General features: G+C 38.0%; 2 protein-coding genes and 1 non-coding gene across 5 annotated transcripts; 1 reads left to right on the forward strand and 2 right to left on the reverse strand.

Annotated features, from left to right (window-relative positions):
- Window positions 1–7882: 7882 nt before the first annotated feature.
- Window positions 7883–17676, reverse strand: LOC141678634 (uncharacterized). Of its 3 annotated transcripts, XR_012557833.1 has the most exons (4): window positions 17541–17676; window positions 17369–17429; window positions 9318–14650; window positions 7883–8157 (listed from the first exon to the last, which is right to left on the reverse strand). XR_012557833.1 is itself a non-coding variant. In XM_074484992.1 (2 exons), the coding sequence occupies exon 2, from the start codon at window positions 13166–13168 to the stop codon at window positions 12167–12169; it is 1002 nt and encodes a 333-aa protein (XP_074341093.1). In that variant the 5' UTR covers window positions 13169–17429; window positions 17541–17676; the 3' UTR covers window positions 7883–12166. The 3 variants fall into 3 exon arrangements, 1 of the variants encoding a protein (XP_074341093.1); XR_012557831.1 differs by having other exon boundaries at window positions 9318–17429; XM_074484992.1 differs by having other exon boundaries at window positions 7883–17429.
- Window positions 12636–12742, forward strand: LOC141680800 (small nucleolar RNA R71). The gene has a single exon (XR_012558420.1). It is a non-coding gene; the product is annotated as a small nucleolar RNA R71 (small nucleolar RNA).
- A 265-nt stretch (window positions 17677–17941) lies between the features above and the next one.
- Window positions 17942–18925, reverse strand: LOC141717319 (cytosolic sulfotransferase 13-like). The gene has a single exon (XM_074519405.1). It carries the CDS (start codon window positions 18923–18925, stop codon window positions 17942–17944), a length of 984 nt encoding a protein of 327 aa, XP_074375506.1.
- Window positions 18926–20949: the final 2024 nt, after the last annotated feature.

Here is a 20949-nt window from a genome sequence, read left to right on the forward strand (position 1 = left end):
AAGTCCAAGAGATACCAAGTGTTCCAGAGGTCGAAGTGTTCCAAACACAGGAAAACCAGCTAGAGGAATGGATGACCCCTATTCACAACTATATTCTAACAGGAGCTTTGCCAGAGGACAAGTTACAGGCTCGGCGTCTTCGATACCAAGCTGCGAAGTATGTCGAATACGATGGGGTGTTATAAAAAAGGGGATTTAACCAGCCACTGTTACGCTGCATGGATATAGAAGAGGGAAATTATATTCTCAGAGAGGTGCACGAAGGGATTTGTGGAAATCACTCGGGGGGTGGTTCGTTGGCATTGAAAGTCCTCAGACAAGGATATTACTGGACAACTATGAAAGAAGATGCCTTTAAGTTTGTCCGGGCTTGCGATCGGTGCCAGCGATTTGCCAACTATTCCATCGCCCCGGCAACGTCCATTACCTCATTAGCAAGTCCCTGGCCTTTCGCCATGTGGGGAATCGACCTCATTGGAGAGTTGCCTAAAGCAAAGGGGGGTGTGAGATACGCCGTGATGGCCGTAGATTACTTTACCAAATAGGCGGAGGCTATGCCACTGGCCACGATCACAGCAAAGAAGATAAGAGACTTTGTTTTCAACTCTATAGTATGCAGGTTTGATATCCCATACAAACTCGTCTCGGATAATGGGAAGCAGTTTGAAAGTAAAGAGCTAAGAAAGAACTATGAAGACTTGAATATCAAGTGTCGTTCAAGGTTGGGGATCTTGTGTTATGAAAGGTTATGCCTAACACCAAAATACCTCAGCATGGGGTGCTTAGAGCTAATTGGGAGGGACCATACAAGGTCAAAGCGATACTCTGGAAGGGAACCTATCACTTGGAAGATCTGGATGGCAAACCTATTCCTCAAGCATGGAATACGGAGTATTTACGGAAGTATTATCAGTAGGGTGTGGCTTTGTCCCCCTCATTTCCATGATTAATTCCTATATAATAGACTAGTAGCAAATAAATTCCTCCTAGCCTAGGGGGGTAGTATATATGACTACGAACCTTGGAACTAGCAGAATGATAAAATTTTCAAATAATTTCCCCACAGAGCATAGTAGCCATGGGACTGGCGTGATTTGTACACTAGAGCGCATTATCAATAAAAGAAAAAAGTTACTTCAAATTGCTTTATTTGCTTGGCATGAAAAATTTTCATTCGGAAAAAATTTGAGGCGCGCCCTATGATAAGGCGCGCCCAATTGAGGAATTACTAATCCATAATCAAGGTACCATGGTACGGATCCATAAAAGGGCGCGCCTATATAAAAAAAATATATGAAACAGCAGATTGATAATGCAGAAATAAAAGTATACGACTGATCGAATAAATTAAGGAAAAGTCCTTCAGATCAAGGCACACCATTGGTCTGGTACTTAAATAAATTATTGCAAAAGAATCACTGATAAGAAAGGAGTACTTGGCACTTGCATGTTAAAAAGAAACAGGGCGCGCCCTCATTTTAAAATGCTCTCTTAAAAGAATTATATAGATCCTAGTGATATAGGAACAATTTTAAATTTTGCAAAAGGTAAGTACCCATGAATGTACTAAATACACATTCTCTAAATGCTAAAGGGCGCGCCCATAACAGTTTGTCTTATGCTCTAAATATGATAAAGGCGCGCTATTATGGAAGGACACACCTCTTGTTTATGTATGATGCAAGTGTGTGATGGTTTGAAAGGGAATTAAAACAGAAAATTATATAAAATTAGGGCACGCCCTAAAAGGTTGAGGCGCCTTAACAAATTTTTACATGCATGTTGTAAGGGATAGGATTATATAAACCATATGATATGTCATGATGCAAAAGTTAAAGCGTAGCAAAATATAAGTTATACAATCTTGCACAGCATCAAAAGATGGCTGGCTCCTCAGAAGTATTTCAAGCTTGAGTACGAACACAGTTTAAACATGAGAAAAAATCAGGGCGCGCCCTGAGATTCATCTGTTGGGGGATTGGTCTGAAGAGGAATAGTAGGATCAGCTTCGGGTGCGTCCTTAGAGATCTCCTTCATTGGCGCACCCTCATCATCTTCTTCTAATCCAAGATCTACTCTCCTCGCCTTGATCTCTACGGCATGCTCCCTCTTAAACTCCACCATCTCAGCAACAGTTTCTTCCCCAAATTTCTCAAAAGTGTAATCAGGGTTGTTGGCCACAAAACCAATCCTGTAGAAGTGAAAACCGTTGGCAAATGCTTCATCAGTAACGTCCCTCTTCTCATCAGGCCACCCCATCTTCTGCTGCTCCTCAAAATACTCAATCCTCAGGTTGGCTCCTCCAAGCCCAGTGTGGAGAGAGGTGGCCTTTTTATTGGCAATCTCCAGCTGGGAAGTCAGATTAGCCACCTTATCCTTGAGGAAGGAGATTTCAGAGTCTTTGGCCTTGATATCTTTGGCATGAAGAAAATCTTTATCCTTAAGGGTGTTCTTCAAGATGTTATTGTCACCCTGCAGCCTCTCAAGGCACGCCTTCTCTTCAAGAAGTTTGTCCACCACTTGGGTGGAGTGGATGAACAGTTGGCAGGATGCCTTAATGGAAGCACGGGTGGTCTCTTCCAAGTTTATGGCTTGCCACTGTCCCACTTCTTCGTCTGTAACATGAAGGGAACCCATGGGGCCAAGGGAATTCAAAGCAGCAAATCAGCCTGAAGGCGTGCCCTCTGTTCTGAGCCTTTTTGGTGCGCCCTGCTTCTCTGTTAGATCTGTAACAGGCCTTTTCAGGATTGGAGTAGTTTGGGGGACAGGAGTAGGGATGGATGCCTGCGATGTAGGAGCATCTCTCTTTGGCTTGGGCTTAGGTTTGTCGCCAGGGCGCGCCCCGAATGACTTGGGAATCCTTGGAGGAGCCATTTCTCCATAAAACGTAGAAAATATTAGTTAAACTTGACAATCAGGCGTGCTCAACAAAGCAGTAAATGAAGGCAATTGATAAAGATAGCAATGATAATGATTTGTAACTTGCTAAGCCTCGAGTAAAAGGAGCGCCCTAAGTAACAGAAAGTTTGTCAAGAAAAATTAACAGGAATTTCTATCAATAATCTAGTATGCCAATACAAAAGCTAACAGGAAGGTTTATCAGGAAATTAGGGCACGCCAATTATGGAAGGCGCGCCTTTAAACTATGAAACAATCGAACCTGAAGGGGCCTCGCCTTGAAAGGAGCTGTATTCTGCTTCATCTTCTTCTTCTTCAGCTTCTTCATCGCTATCTAGGTCAAGACACGAGAAATAGGAATGCCTTTTCTAAATCTCATGAACTTACGTCTCACCCCCACCTGGTCAGACAGGATTCCAACCCTCATAAGGTTGGTCCTGGTAACCAAAGTTTTTAAATTCCACTTCTCAGCAGATACTCTGAGCAAGGCTTCAGCTCGCCTTCAAGAGCATTCATCACGGGTTTGTCTAAAGGAAAAAAGGGGTTATGAGAATTAAGCAGAAAACGAAAATGAAAAATGAAAGAGAGGGCGCGCCCTTACTTGGAGGTGTTTTGAACCGAATCCTTATCCTTGGAACATCATACAGATAGAAAAAGTTTTCTTTCCATCCCTTTTCATGACTGAGTTTCCCGGAAGAAAACCCTTTTTTGTTGTACTGAGCCACTAAGTAATAATAACCATGGTCAGATTTCCTCAGACTAAAAAAGTGACTCACCTCGGCCATTATTGGCTGGGGAAAACCTAAATCAGTAAAAAGGATGAACCGGGCGAGGACAAATTTATAACTGTTGGGGGAGAGTTGAAGCGAAGCTACGTCATAAAGCTCGATTACCTCCCTAAGAAAGGGGTGCATAGGCGCGCCCACTCCAAGTGAAACCAGTTTAGGGCTAGTCACCATTCTGGGAATCTTCAAATTCTGTCCATAATTGAAAATATGGGGTCGCATCATACTTAGAGGGTGCGCCCATATACCTTCCATATCGTAATATTCCATGAGCCACCCTAACTGTTCATCTGAGCAAGATGAGGGGAGTCCAACACAGAATAGCTTCATGTGCTCCTTCCTATAACGTTTTTTCACAACTTCAGTACATGGCTCATATTCATTCCAATCGAAGTCCAGCTCGCTGTCAGAAACTTCCCACTGTTGAAAAGGGATGGGGGAAGGATCAGGAGAATTAGAGAATTGGAGGGTGTCCTCATAAAAAAAGTAGCTCTTATCGCGGAGAGGCGAGGTTTTTCTTCAGACGCGCCCTTTGATTGTTGGGAGAAGGGCGCTGTTAGGGCAAAAACACGCGCTAAAATTCACGCAAGTATACGCGTTCGCAAGTAGTATAAGATATAAATCAGATTCGTTCCCACAGATACTGGTTTAGGTTAAGTTCAATTTATGCACCTATGCAACAATGTATGGTTATCGCTCAATGCTAAGACAAATAACAAATTCGGTTTTTATTAAACTAAGAGATTATACTAAATAACATTAACTAAGAGAATAATAATGGTTGAATTAATATATATGATAAACATGGGATTCTAACTTCATTTAATACTTCATTCAAAGTCATTGTTCTTAACCTTAGCATGTGATGGTGATGACAATAATCAGATAACACGAAACTGATAAACGCCAAATTTCATTGCACGAGTGCCTTTCTACCAGACATCCACAAAAGAGATAGAAGCTGAATAGGCACCAATTATATTGAGACCCTATATGTCTATAGAATTTGACAATATAATGGTTTAATGTGCAAGTTATCTATCGTGATTACATAGGGCAAGTAAAACGGTTAGAGTTACTCACTAATCATGCATACAATACATGAACCTATGCTAGCATGACAAGTTCTAAACCTCTATATTCACTGTCGCTTCAAAATAAATTAACAAACTATCTTATATGTTAGCTACACACATAAGACAAATAAGCACAACCAATACTAGGATATCAATCAATCACCACACACCAAGATATCAAAATAATAAACTATTGAAATCCATAAGTAAATCCGCTAGAATCCCATGATAACGATTAGCTCATAATCGAACTCATCGTCACCATGGGTTCCAATGAAAGCATGGTATAAAAAAGGTCTTAATAAACTGAATAATAATTAAAGTACGAATAAACGAGATATAGGTTCAACAAGAACGAAAACTAGCATCCAAAGTTACAACTAATACAAAGAATCACAAGTTGAAAACGAGATCTTCTTTTTTGGAGTTGTTTTGTGCTTCTAGGTCTTCTTCTTGGTATCCCAATTTTCCCGCATGATGAAAACCCTTTTTTAAGTATATATACGCCCCTAGTGGACCTGGACCCTTAAAATCGTCAAATTCCACTCAAAAAAGGCTTTTTCAGTGAAATCAGCGACCAAGCGCGCCTCAGCTCTCCAGGCGGGCGCCTCAGCTCCCAAGCGGCCGCCCCACATCCCAGGCGGGCGCCTGGAGCCTGTTTCGAAAAAATTCTGATGAATCTTGTTTTGGCCATAACTTGAGTTCTACTCGTCAGAATTAGGCGATTCAACTGCTCACGCGAAGCTAACGAGATTCTCTAAAACTTGACAATTGCCTTGGCTTCCAAATCTGATCACTTTTCATCATATTTCCTTGAAAAGCTCATTTCTTCATTTAACTGATATTTGAAATGCAATAACACAAAAATACATCAAAATACCAACAACTTGAGTCCAAAACACCAATTTAAGCTTGTAATAAAGCGTTTCAAGTGGATATAAGATCCACTTATCACATCCCCAAACTTGAATCGATGCTTGTCCTCAAGCATAAACAGACTCAAAACTATAAAATAAACCTAATGCATGAATGCAACTACGTGAATGCAACTAAATGATAATGCAATCGATCCCCTCAGAATAACCATAACCAAATGAATAAGCCAATGCCTCTAAGAATGCAATGACTTAAAATAGAGTTCGAATAAATCCCACAAACCAACTCACAAACCAGAAACGTGTGTGTGTGGAATGCTTAACAGATATCTCTCGATACTAGATCAATAACCATAACTTATCTATCATCGAAACAATCAAAAGTTTATAAACAAAATAGACAATAAACGCATTATGACTCACAACACCTCCTTTCTACTAGAGTTATACAAGGATTCACACTATAATTGAACACATAACAAAGATGCTTATTTGACCGTGCAATGAATGAGGTCCCAAAAGACTTATGCAATAATACCCATGTAGCGAACGTTAGGTTAGCGGATCCCAGACTATAAAAGCCTTAGGTCACTAGGCACAAAGTCCCCTAGAACTTAATAACTCGAGTATTAAAGAGCTCACTCTTGATCAATTATGCATAAACACATATTTTTTTTTCTTTTTTTTCCAATAATTTCTGAATGAGTGTGTTTCACTCCATCTCATTCAACCCTAGACTACTCATAAAAATATGAGCCGGTTACTAGCTATTTGACGCCTAGCCTTATAACAACTAGCAATGAAATCCAAGTTTTTCTCCATATAAAAAAATCAGTGTTTTTACGTCATTACGAGAATATCACAAATTCTAAATATAACGAAGTGATTAAATCTCAACAAAAAAACAAGTATGATCATGATCTAGATCAAAAGCAACCCTATAAGACTTTGTGAAAATATTTGTTTCTGGCATGCAAATCAATTCATTAGGACTTAAACATCCCTTTATTCGTCATCACCACACTCAAATCAACATCAACTTATCAAATATCATAGTTCATCTTAAGGGATCATGCTAAATATGCATACAAATGCACCTATATGAAATCACATAAAAATAAACAAATATGTCCTAAATGAACAATCATGCAAAAATATGAATGAACTATAACTAAACATGCAATATGAATCTATATGAATCTATATGGACGCACACACTACTAGTCCTTACATTATCACCCCCAAACTTAAAATTTTCAATGTCCTCATTGAAGGTAATAATAAAGATTTCAGGCATACCTAATTAGCAAGAGAGTCACCCTCTTTGGGTGGAGGATCAAGTGGCCAATCAACCTCGCCACCAGTGTCTCGGACAACAGTACCCAAATCCTGTGTCAAATCTGCAGCAAAACGATGGTGAGTGTCGTGCATGGCCTCCATACACCTAATTACTCGCCTGTACTGCTTATCACCAACACCAGTCCTATCAACTACCTGCTACACATGAGAAGAACCCTCTGTAGGCATTGGAGAGTTCGTTCGGCTACCCTCTACATCATCAAATATATATCCCAAGCCCTTATCATGTGGTGCACCTAAGAATGAATAACTGAAGTGATCTGGCTTTCGGTTGAGCTCAAGTGTGGGAGCTTCTTGAATAAAAGGTTCAAAATGCTACTGATAAATTTTCAGCTTTTCTAACCCAAGAGAATCGAATGGCATATCCAACTTCTTCATCCACGGAGGTGCATTCAAAATCTGCATTTGCTCTACTTTAAAGCACTCTTCTTTAGCTGTGGGTAACTTTATTTCCTTGAACACATTAAAAGTGTCCTTTTGATCGTGAACCTTCATCGAAAGCTCTCCTTTTCACTACAATAAAAATGTCCATAGACATCGGTTTTTGACCGATGTCTATGTTATTTTACAACCGATGTTGATGTCGGTGATGTATATTCTAGACATCGGCCATACACCGATGTCTTTCAGCCTATTAGACATCGATTTCTTTCAGAAACTGTGATGTCTATCAATTTTTAGACATCAATTTCAACACAAATAAACTAATGTCTATTGTATGTTTAGACATCGCTTTTTAACAACAAAAGTGATGTATATTTAATTTTTTCACATAAGCATTTCCATAATAAAAGTGATGTATATTGAATTATTAGACATCAGTTTTGTTACAAGAAAATTGATGTATAAACAAAATTAAAAACCTTGCAGTCACAAAACATCTGTCCATTGCACCATATATAAAATACATTCAACTAATTGTCATTCAACCAACACATCTATCATTATCAATACACTCTAGCACGGGATATATGATACAAGTTGTAAGAAAACTAAGAATCCAACTGTTTAAGCTGGTACGTCGTTGGGGATGAAACATATATAGTAGTTTGGTATGCGACGTCCTCTGCCTTGTGTAGGATGGATCTCAGCTCTGATAATTATTCAAAATATCAACCAGCATCTCTACATTTGGTGTATCCCAACTTAAACTTTGGCCAACGTCTATAAATGAAAACCCCAAAACTTGGTATTAGGTAAAACCACATCAAAGACATACAAAAATAAATCTTTACCTGATTTAAGAAATACATGTCTTCAACACTACAATGACACAATATCCTAGCATTAAGTGGCGGTTAAAACTTAAAACAGAATATCATAATCACTTAAATACGAATATGAAATAACTAGAGTACATGTTAGTTTTAAATTTTACATTCTATAGCATTGCAGAAGAACAAAGCTGGTCCCAAGAACCATATTATGAATACATTATGTGCACTAGCCAATTATTTCACAACCAACAAGATTGCTACAAAATTTTGAAGTTTTACATACAAAATAATGCCTCCATTCAATTCTGCCAGGAAACACTCAACATGGTAATTCCTTCAAATATTTCTTATCAAAGTATCTTAATAGATCCATAACAAAATGAAATGAAAATGGGTACAGGAAACTAATTTTAAGTGCCAAGGTCTGAGGAGATCCTTAATGTTCACATTACCTGGGCCAAACTAACAAAATGAACTTCCATGTATTTTTAACTTCCTCTATGTTCACAACAAAATATGAAATTTAAAACTTTTTCTTTGTAAAGCTTGATTTTTTTTAAATTTAATTTTTCTACAGATTACTAGTAAGACAAGTTTATTTACAAGTATGTCAAATAATTTAAATCCAAATCTTATAAATTACATTAGAAGGTGTATTAAGTATCAATCATGTTTTTAGAAGAATTATTATGTGTACTCTGGTGTCAAAAAATAAATAAATTATGTGTGTACTCTGTAGTTGTAAACTTAATACTTGTAAATGTTAATCATCTCATGCAATCTAGATACTTCATATTTGTAGAAAGTGCTCAAGTACGCTCAAGTATGATCAATATGTCAGTGTCTATAATATGCCTTATAATGTAAGACTTTTAATAATTATTTATGTGTTTTATTGGTTAGTCTGAAAGTTATTAATACTGTTTATTTACATAATTTGTATAGGTTAACAACTGAGTGCTTCTTATAATACCGTAACTAGGGGGATGGAGGGAACAAAACAAAATTCAGTCAACACAAAAATTCTGCTAGATATTGTAAGCAAGAACTGGACAATTCCAAATAATATTTACAAGGATAATATTAAATTTTACAGAGAATAAATACCAGTCATCAGATATTCGAGTGGGGTAAATGCTAGGTTAGTTCTGTAACTCTTTCCATCTCTACTATTCTTCATCAACCCAAAACAGGAGAGTCTTGGATTACAATCCTTTGAAATGATGAAATACAGTAACATTAAGTTAGTAAAACAGAAGCACCAAGGTATAAAAGGTTTAAAATGACCAAAATAATCCTAACAGTTTAATTACGTCATGAAAGACTATCCTGTAAGCATTAAGATCATGGTACAGAGCAGGTCCCTTCATTGTACAATACTCAAGAGCTTGTGCAATATTTAAAGCAGCCCTACATACTTATAAAACAAAACCGAAATCTATTTTAGATTAATATGTCAACACACAGACTGAAGAATTTCACTGCATAACTGATTTAACATATATAATTCTAGTAGCTACCAAACATCTATGCTTAGCTTTTGTTGTAGTGCCACAAATTTGATGTTGTACCCCAAGATTGTGAAAGATAAAAAGAGAATCTTTAACTTTGAGTTGTTTACATCACCCATACTGCCAATACGCCTTTGATAAATGTTAGATACATCTATGATTTACATACTGGACACTTAATTATTCACATCTTTCTGAAAGCTAAAAAATGCGGAAAATGTTTTCTAGGAAATGACATTTTCATGGGAAACAAATGGAACCTCTAAGTTTAAAAAAGAATCAGCTATACATTGATACAGATGATTAATAACCCGTAATAAACTGCTAGGAGAGGATGCACCATGAGAAATTGGTATGGCCCTCCTACCATCAAGCTCCTAAAGTTGTCCTACAGATCATCATATAATAAGTTGGATAACTGCATAAATAAGGAACTTGTAGGCAGTAGGCACTATATTGTTTATGGAGATATTCAAAAAAATTCATGTCTGTGGTGATGTGTGATTCAGAGAGAAGGGGAGAGAATGAGAGATTCACCATCCACACACGAGAAGCATATAAAATGAGTGTTGAACATCATCTGGGCATGTACATCAAGAGATCATGATAAACAAAATAAGTACAATCGAATAACAAGGTATTGCAGAGTAAAAAAATACAAGATATAGGGTGAAAATATAAAAAAGTATTCCACAAGAGAAATGGTAGCAACAAGCATTTAAAGTTCTTGAAAAATTAATTCTTATTCAAAATATGATACTTATAATAAATACAATACATTACAAGTAGAACCCCAATTTAGAAATTAGGGTTTTGATTAAAAAATCCAAAATTTAAATATGCTTATAAATGTTAATCTACTATAGTTACTCACTGAATTTGGGTTCAAAATAACCAATCGAGCCAACCAACCGACCTTATCCACTCATCAAATTGGAGTTTAAAATGGCCAAATTGGGATGAATACTTGAGAGGTAAAAGCCCAGAGAACAGAGTTGAGTAATTGGGTGAGTAGAGGACCATATTTAGGGTTTCTAATTGTGAGATTTGAGAGAGAGAGAGAGAGCGAGAGAGAGAGAGAGAGAGCTGTGAGAGAGAGGGAATCGAGAGAGATGATATGAGTGTGTTTGTTTTAATTTAATGCATCTGAATGTAAAGGGGGAATAGAAAAATGGGTAGGGAGGGAGTCAAAATTTGGTTAAAGGGGGAAATGAATTTGGGAGGTCGCGCGTTCATTTTTTAAAAAGTGAAATTAAGACATCGGTTTTCGAATAAATGATGTCTTAAGAATAAAAAGATATCGAATAAATGAGGGGTGATTTCTATTATCCTTTAGACATCAGTGGCATCAGTGCCTGATGTCTAATATGTGATGTCTATTAACATTTTTCTTGTAGTGTCTTCCCAAAATAATGGGAATCTTCTTATCTTCATCGAAATCAAGAATTACAAAGTTAGCAGGAAAGATGAGTTTATCCACTTTGACCAAGAAATCCTCCACTATACCTCGTGGATAAGCGATGGAACGGTCAGCTAGTTGCAATGACATATATGTTGGTTTCGGATCAGGCAGACCAAGCTTCTTGAAGATAGATAAGGGCATCAGATTGATGGTAGCTCCTTAATCACATAAACACTTGTCGAACGACAAGTTTCCGATGGTGCAAGGAATAGTGAAGCTTCTAGTATCTTTAAGCTTTGGAGGCAACTTCTGTTGCAACACAGCACTGAATTCCTCCGTTAGAGCAACGGTCTCTAAGTCATCGAGCTTCACTTTCCGAGAGAGAATACCTTTCATAAACCTTGCATAGCTAGGCATCTGTTCAAGAGCTTCAGCAAAAGGTATGTTGATATGAATTTCTTGAACACCTCCAAAAACTTCTCAAACTGCTTATTCAGCTTTTTCTTCTGCAGCCTCTTAGGAAAAGGAGGTGGAAGATAGATCTGTTTCTCCCCTGTATTACCCTCAGAAGGAGTGTATTCCAAAGTAGTCTTCCTTGGTTCCACATCTGCTTCCTTCTCCACTTCTTCTTCAGCCACAACTGCATTTTCTGAAACTTGAGATTTTTCAAGCTCTTTGTCTTGCTGAATTTGGGGGCTTGCGACCTTTACAGACCTTAAGGTGATGGCGTTCACCTGTTCTTCAACTTCCCTCTTGCATGGATTTGTTTCTGTATCACTAGGAAGCGTTCCTAGTGGTCGATTCAATAAGGCATTAGCAATTTTCCCTATTTGGTTCTCCAAAGTCTTGATAGAAACAGCCTGGATTTGGCATATAAGAGCCTGGTTTTTGCACATAAGCCTCAACTCCTCCAATTCAGATTTTTCATTCGAAGATAGACCTGCATCATGATTATGTTGTTGAATTTGGAGTTGTTGTTTTTGTGCAATTTATTGCTGAAAACCTGGAGGGTTGAATAGCTTATTCCTAAACTGCTGGAATGGCTATTGCATCGCATTCTGATTGTTGCTCCAGCTGAAGTTAGGATAATTCCAGTTGTCAGGATAATAAGTGGCAGGAACTGGCTGCTGCGATCTCTGAAAGTTGCTCACAAACTGAGCTGAGTCACTAGATATAGCGCATTGCTCTATCGCATGTGGACCTGCACACAGCTCACAAACACTAGTTATCTTCTTAACACCATAGTTAGCCAGAGAATCGATCTTCATAGACAACGCCTTTAGTTGAGCAGTGATAGTCGTAGCTGTATCCACTTCAAGAACTCCTGCTACCTTGCCCTGTGGAAATCTCTGGGTTGGATACTGATATTCATTAGCAGCCATCAGTTCAATTAGATCATGAGCTTCCTCATAGCTCTTCGCCCATAAGGCTCCACCTGATGCTGCATCGAGCATGGGTCTGGACTGTGCTCCCAACCCATTGTAAAAACAAGTGATGATCATCCAATCAGGCATTCCATGATGAGGACACTTCCTAAGCATCTCCTTGTAGCGCTCCCAAGCTTCATATAAAGATTCTCCTGATTGCTGCGCAAATTGAGTAAGAGCATTCCTGATTGCAGCTGTCTTCACCATAGGGAAGAATTTAGTAAGAAACTTCTGAGTAAGATCTTCCCAAGTAGTAATCGAAACAGCTGGTAGAGAGTGTAACCAGCTCTTAGCCTTGTCCCTCAGAGAGAATGGGAACAGTCTCAGCTTCACAACATCTTCTGAAACACCGTTGAACTTGAAGGTGTCGCAGATCTCAATGAAATCCCTAATGTGCATATTGGGATCTTCCGTTGAAGAACCCCCAAATTGGATTGAATTCTGCACCCATTGAATTATGCCAGGCTTGATCTCAAAGGTATTAGCTGTGATAGTTGGCCTGACAATGCTAGATTGAATGCCATTGATCTTAGGTTGAGAAAAATCTATCAAGGCTTTCGTTCGTGCTGCTGGATCTCCCATTGTAATGAGTAACTGAAACACAAACAAATAAACCATGAAAGTAAAAGAATCTGAGTCAGTGAACTTTAACGACCACTGATGACATGCACATAAACTAAAAATAAACACCGAGTCCTCGGCAGCGGCGCCAAAAACTTGTTAGGGCGAAAACACGCGCTAAAATTCACACAAGTATACGCATTCGCAAGTAGTATAAGATATAAATCAGATTCGTTCTCACAGAGACTGGTTTAGGTTAAGTTCAATTTATGCACCTATGCAACAATGTATGGTTATCGCTTAATGCTAAGACAAATAACAAATCGGTTTTTATTAAACTAAGAGATTATACTAAATAACATTAACTCAGAGAATAAGAATGGTTGGATTAATATATATGACAAACATGGGATTCTAACTTCATTAAATACTTCATTCAAATTCATTATTCTTAACCTTAGCATGTGATGGTGATGGCACTAATCAGAAAACACGAAACTGATAAACGCCAACTTTTGTTGCACGAGTACCATTGTACCAGACATCCACAAAAGAGATAGAAGCTGAATATGCACCAATTATTTTGAGACCCTATATGTCTATAGAATTTGACAACATAATGGTTTAATGCGTAAGTTATCTATCGTGATTACATAGGGCAAGTAAAACGGTTAGAGTTACCCACTAATCATGCATATAATACATGAACCTATGCTAGCATGACAAATTCTAAACCTCTATATTCACTGTCGCTTCAAAATAGATTAACAAAATATCTTATATGTTAGCTACGCACATAAGACGAATAAGCACAACCAATACAAGAATATCAATCAATTACCACACACCAAGATGTCAAAACAATTAACTATTGAAATCAATAAGTAAATCCGCCAGAATCCCATGATAACGATTAGCTCATAATCGAACTCATCGTCACCATGGGTTCCAATGAAAGCATGGTATAAACAAGGTCTTAATAAACTGAATAATAATTAAAGTATGAATAAACGAGATATAGGTTCAACAAGAACGAAAAACGAGCATCCAAAGTTACAACTAATTCAAAGAATCACAAGTTGAAAACAAGATCTTCTTTTTCGGAGTTGTTTTGTGCTTCTAGGTCTTTTTCTAAAAATCCCAATCTTCTCGGATGATGAAAACCCTTTTTTTTAAGTATATATACGCCCCTAGTGGACCTGGACCCTTAAAATCGTCAAATTCCACTCAAAAAAGGCTTTTTCAGCTAAATCAGCGACCAGCCGCGCCTCAGGCGGCCGCCTCAGCTCTCCAGGCGGGCGCCTCAGCTCCCAAGCGGCCGCCCCACATCCCAGGCGGGCGCTTGGAGCCTGTCTGGAAAAAATTCTAATGAATCATGTTTTGGCCATAACTTGAGTTCTACTCGTCACAATTAGGCGATTCAACTGCCCACGCGAAGCTAACGAGATTCTCTACAACTTGATAATGGCATTGGCTTCCAAATCTGATCACTTTTCATCATATTTCCTTGAAAATCTCATTTCTTCATTTAACTGAAACCTGAAATACAATAACACAAAAACACATCAAAATATCAACAACTTGAGTCCAAAACACCAATCTAAGCTTTTAATAAAGCGTTTCAAGTGGATATAAAATCCACTTATCAGGTGCGGCCTGGGATTGCTGTGGAGAAGGACTCGGAGAAACAGCCCTATAAGAGACCTTAGATGGTCCAACCCCCACATTGATACCAATTTCAACACCCCTGTATCGATCGACATTCAAGCTCTCTAACCAGTCATCATCATCTAGTTCTGTACTGGTAGGGATTGGGGATCTTTCTTTTTGGATTAGCTTTTGTTTCCCATGTCTACGAGACAGAGGGACATCGTCCATGGAAGAACTGTTTGAGGAATTGGCCATTAGGGGACCTTTTTTGGAATCTTGAACAAGGCGCGCCACCTGATTCAGAAACTCGGGAGTATGGTGGGCGTTTGGGGGCTGAGGGTCGAAGTAGGTGCTTGGAGGCGAGTAGATTCCCAAATTGGTAAGGAAGTCCTTGAATGGGTGGAAAGGAGAGGACGCGCCCTCGTTTTCCAGCTGTCAAGAAAATCAAGAAAGTTTGGAGGCGCGTCCAGTTCTGAAATTAAGAAGAAGGGAAAATAAAGAGCAATGAGAGGTGTGTAATGAAAAGATGGCATGCCCCAATAAAAGGGATGGGCTTAAAAATTATCTTATCATAACAAAAGACGGGCCTTATCATGAGGAGGCGCGCTATGAAAATCCTAGTCTATTTAAGGGGATATGTCTTTAACTAAAATAAGGCGCGCCCTATTAAAGGACGAGGCGCGTCCAAGGGTATATCTCTAACTAAAGCCTGGCTTCATTTGTTGAGAAAAGTCTACGAGGGCGCGCCCTAAGCTGCTGGCAGACTCTAGAAACAAATATGGTTATGTGCATATTATAAGTGATGATTTTCTATGGCATAAAGATATTAACGGTTGAAATTCTCAAAAACATAAATTTGAAATTGATTACCCTATGATTTAGGATCTGAATGGGCAAACACAGATATATATACACTTATATATATACAGATACATACAAGAGCAAGTACATTCAAGAAATGGAAGATGAAAAGGTAACATGACATGTTGTGAGATTTACTTGAGGGAATTCAGAAATACGAGAAGTTTTTCATACCTTTTCGATTGGAGAAGAAATTGACCGGAAAAGATTTGGAGAATGGTAACGGAGAAGGCCGATTCTGAGCAAAATATTACCGCCGGATTTAAAGTTTTTGGAGAGAAAGAGAAAGTGAAAAGGGGAGAGAGTAAAAGTAAAAAGAAAGTGACTGATTGTGACTTGTATTTATAGCAAAAAGGACAACTGTCAAAATCAATCATGTCAATCATGATTCCCGAAGAACTAGGGAGATCGTTTCGAATCGTTTAAAATTCTAGGACGCACCCTCTTGAAGGCGCGCCTCATGTGATCATCACAGTAACTTAATAATCTAAATGGAAAATTTTGGAACTTTAAAAAGGCATGCCTAGTTTAGGGCGCGCCCAGTAAAATAGTATTGGAAAGTTTGTTTATACAGATTTTGGTAAAGATGAAGAAAAAATTCCAATCCCATTTTTAATGACATATGGAATTTGGGGGATAGTTGTTATGCCCAAAAATTGGTATAAACAATATTCAGATTGAAATTGAGGAAGAAACGCCTAAAATTGAGGACGCGTCTTATTGTGAAAGTGGTTGATGAAAAATTGTAGCTGTTCATCTATGGGGAGGCGCGCCTTTAGAAGGAAGAGAAGGCGCGCCCTGTTACTATGGGAAAGGTAGGGGACTCCCTGTTTGGGTCCTTCCATGAGGCAAACCTTAGGGCGCGCCTTGAGTTGATAAAATGTTTTAGGAAGATTTTGACATGATTGCTTGGGCAGACTCTTTGGAAGATTCATGAAAGATGGAGATTATTGTACTAACCTATTTGATGGAGGTATCCTATCGAAAAACTCCTTCCTGTAGCATATCTACAGAAAAGGCGATGTCCGTGGTCAGAGACCTCCAGGGGTATGCCTAATGATTGAAGACCTCCTCCTGTAGTCAATGGAAGTCCTCATTGGGGATGTGGGGTGAAATCTGGTGTGTGCTTTGGGAGCTTTGTCTCTGTAGTCAACGGGTGTCCTCGTTGGGAGACTTTGGAGTATCGTGCACTTTGCACCCAAAAACTTGGGATCACTTGTCCTGTAATCTGGTAGGGGCTCCTTATCGGGGGACAAGGATGCGTCCAACATTTGGGGTGAACCACGGCTGTACCTGCATATGCGGACTAGAGAAACAGCTGGTAGCGAAGGGTTATCCTTGGCCAGGGAGATGCCTTATCCGTGAAGTATCGAAGCCGCGAACGAGCCTTGGGCCTTTGTGGTTGGACCTCATCGGCGGACATTCCTAAAGCTAGTAGAAGACGGTTTCCGGTGGGTTTCCTACTGAGTCTCGGGACAAGAAATCTAAGCCCGTTAGGTTTCTTGTTCCCCAAGAACTACGTTGGCTTGATCCCATATAAATAGGGGTACGTAGGCAAATTGTAAGGGGTCAGAAGCGAGAGCGCAAAGGAGCCACCACTAACCCTAAGCAATCTCAGCCCCCAATAACCACCACCACCAAACATTGTTCATCTTTTCCGACGAATACTGTTCACCGGATCCACCGATTACTGATCACGTTTCCGACGAAGAACCGCCATCACAGATCTTATTTCCGGCTACGAACCTCAGATTTTGATGCTCCCAAATTCCTCCGTCAACAACTACTTTGAGATTTAACTCTCGACCTGGAGTGAAAAATCTTAATAAGAAAGTTGAGCAAGTTGAAGAAGACTTGTTTCATCTTAATTCCAAATAATAAAAAAATCGATATTAAGACTGTGCAAATAATACTATACCTAATTTTCTTTGAAGTGACACTAATCTAGCAGATTTCAAAGTTTTAGTTGGGCTGTTGTTCTCACTAGGCATTCTCTGCTTCCAGCTATGTAAGATGACAAAATGTGTCTCCACCATACATTCGCAACTGTCAATCACGAAATTATTAGGAACAAGGTGCACATGGAGCTCAGAAATGAAAAGTGCATCTGTAAATAAAATGCAATTATTGACACCTAAGATATCCACCGGTGCTAAGAACAAATGTCAAATATGGCGTACGCCACAATTTGGAAGATGAAAATGTGATGAACATAATTTCAAGCAATTACACAAATATATATAAAATTCACACACACTAGTAATGAAACAACAAAAGATATGGAAACGACCACACTAGAAATTGCAAACTGGTGACTTATCATAGGGATAAACCGGAACCGCGGAATTTTTCTTCGGTAATCTGATCCAACCTGGAAGCCATATCTGGAGTTAAATAATTTTTCCAATCTCCAACCACACCTTTACGGAAAAATGAACTATTTGTAAAACCATGCAAGAAGTTTTCGGTCTTATTAACATCTATCTTGGTCAAGCTCTCGAAACTACACAAACTTATGATTTCATCAACCAAACCTGATTTTTCTTCCTCCTCGGAGAATGGTTTCTCAAGAAAATTTGCAAGACGCCTCAACTGTAACTTAGGCTCATGTATCATCTCTTCGTACCTCATGAAGAGCACCTTATGTGGATTCTTCTGGCTCTCAATCCAATATCCTAATATGTGGTCCCACACTGGTCCAGCTGTACTTACTCCTTTACAGTACAAATTAAAGGCTTCTTCCAAAGAAATAGGAGAGATTTGCAAATTGCTCTTGTTGACAAATTGAAAGAGTGACACAAAGTTGTCTTTGATGTCCCTGCACATGTAAACTATTTTGCAGTTTGATGAGCTTACAGTTATGGATTTTGGGAAGCTAACAAATGGAATATGAGCTGAAAAGATCCTGGCATTTGTGTCAGGGGAGTTGCAAACAGAGTCATATTCAGAGGGACTAAGAAATTCGAGAAAAGGAACAAGCTGGTGAGGAGCCTTGTCAAGCAAAGGATGGTGAGGTGATCGAGGGAGCTGAGCTTCACGGTTCATTAATGCATAGAGTATGGCTTTCATCCAGGTGGTGCCAGATTTAGGAGCAGTAACATTGAATATATCATTTTCGCGGGGCTTAAAATGTTTTTGACTACTAATAACACCCTTCAAAGGTATAAGAGGATACCAGAAACCTTGGTATTGACATGAGTCGAATGCAGTCATAGCTCCCTCCTTTGGCAACGAAGAAAGCAAGTCCTCCAGTTCTTGGTCGTCCTCTACATGCTCAAGAGGATGTGCTGTTTCTGGCTCCATAACAGGCTACAAGCTACTGTCCTTGTTATTTTTGAGAGGTGTTTCTTAGAGAGCAAGATGTTCAACAATTCCTTCCCAACAACGAATTTATATAAGAAAAGTTAAATACCCGTTCAGGGAGTTATATGGGTGCACATTACTCCTACAGTTTTACGTAGCTTAGCTGTTAGGTTTTACCGACAAATTGACTATGACTTTTATTGAAATTTACATATCTATACTTATCTATACTATAGTATTATAAGTGGTTTCTGTTGGAAAATATGGGTATAAGTCCCATATTGATAAGTCATATTTTTTGAGCATTATGACTAAAAGATGTGTGAGATATGATGATATTCTCTTAATAATGGAAATTATTATTTTCCATTAGAATTTGGCTCAAATATTATGGCATAAATTAATTTGATTTTATTTCAGATTAATTGATATGGTGTATGTCTTGATATATTTAATCTGATTCTGTTTCATATTATTTATGGAAAAGAGTAGCGCACAAGTCTATCTACACCTATATAAACACCTCTAAGGCATTAGGGTTAGACACACCAAAAACATATTCGCCTTTAAACACAAAACTCTCTCTCTCTCGGTGATAGTTTCGTACCCGTTCAAGCTCGCTGAAGGTGCTCGTTATCCGTAACGCCGCCGCTACCTCATTTTATCCTGGGAGGCTATCGACTCGCACATACGGTGAGAGGCGAAATAGCTTTAAGGAGACAGTTTCAACTGAACTCGAGGATCTCTCTTCTGTTTATATTTTTTCTTCCTCCGTTTGATTTCGTTTACTCACGCACACATTTGTTTGATTATATTTATTAATCGCAGATTGTATTTACAGTTTCGTTGGTGGGTTGGTTAACACCTTTTTATAAAAAGTATGCTAAAATCTTCAAAATAAAATTTAAACAAATATAATTTTATTAAAAAGAATCAAGTAATCAGTATAATTACAAACTTTATGAATTTTTATCCAACTTAATATATAATTGCACTCAATTGTTTCTTACCTCTTTTGTAGGAAACCAAACACTTTCAAAATTAATTTTAGTAATTCAAATTATAATATAACAATATATTTAATAAATATATATACTCTATTATGTGACAACCCGGGTCAAATCCCGAGTCTTTTTCGAAAATCAGGTCAAGTCCCGATTCCGAGTCCGAAATAAGCCGAAGCATACTGTCCCAAATGCAGCCAACTTGGGTAAATAACAAGCCCACCACAGGCCCCAAAAGATCATAATTTATTGGTGCAAGTAGTATTAGTACTTTGCCTTATAAACTGAACAGAAGTCCCAAATCTGCTCGATGTGGGACTGGGGTGTTACATATTTATAGTTTTATACTATCTATATCTATACTATATTATTAAAAGTAAAACATAATTTCGTTTGGTCGGTTGGTTAACGATTTTCAAAAAATATGTCACACCTTCTAAAAACTTAAGTTCCAACAAAAATATAACAAAAAGAATATAAAATATTGTACGAACACGAGTCCTACTCAAAGTCCAATTACTTCCGATTTATCACAATACAACTTCTACACTTCAAGAGCTTTGAAAATCAGTTTTAAGTTCACAGAGTTGTAGTTCAACCAACTGTGTAACACTTTCCTCGTTATGCAAATCGTATATATAGAAATTAAATTACAAATTTATAAAAACAAATACTGCAACGGATCCTGTTAAACAACAAACACCTTAAAGTCCCCACCATCCCCAATTCATCACCAAAGTTACAATTACTTTACTAAATATTAACTAAATTTCTTAATCTTCACAACTGTTAATATTAAGTAATATTTATTATATATATTTAAAAATAGGTTAGAGACTTTTAATATCAAAATACTATTGAATATAAAATTTATATCAAAAACTAATTTTGATGAAAAAATGAACAAATATTAAATTATAGATTATATTATCATAATATAATTACAAATTAAATGCGAGAACTCTATTCAGAAATAAATATTATCAAATTAAATTAATTTTAATATCAAAAAATTATTAA

Source organism: Apium graveolens, chromosome 1, assembly GCF_009905375.1.
Source record: "Apium graveolens cultivar Ventura chromosome 1, ASM990537v1, whole genome shotgun sequence".
NCBI lineage: Eukaryota > Viridiplantae > Streptophyta > Magnoliopsida > Apiales > Apiaceae > Apium > Apium graveolens.

Bases quoted from the DNA above. Each gene is read 5' to 3' on its own strand.
- LOC141678634 (XM_074484992.1), bottom strand. From the start codon at position 13,168: ATGGTTTATTTGTTTGTGTTTCAGTTACTCATTACAATGGGAGATCCA.
- LOC141717319 (XM_074519405.1), bottom strand. From the start codon at position 18,925: ATGGAGCCAGAAACAGCACATCCTCTTGAGCATGTAGAGGACGACCAA.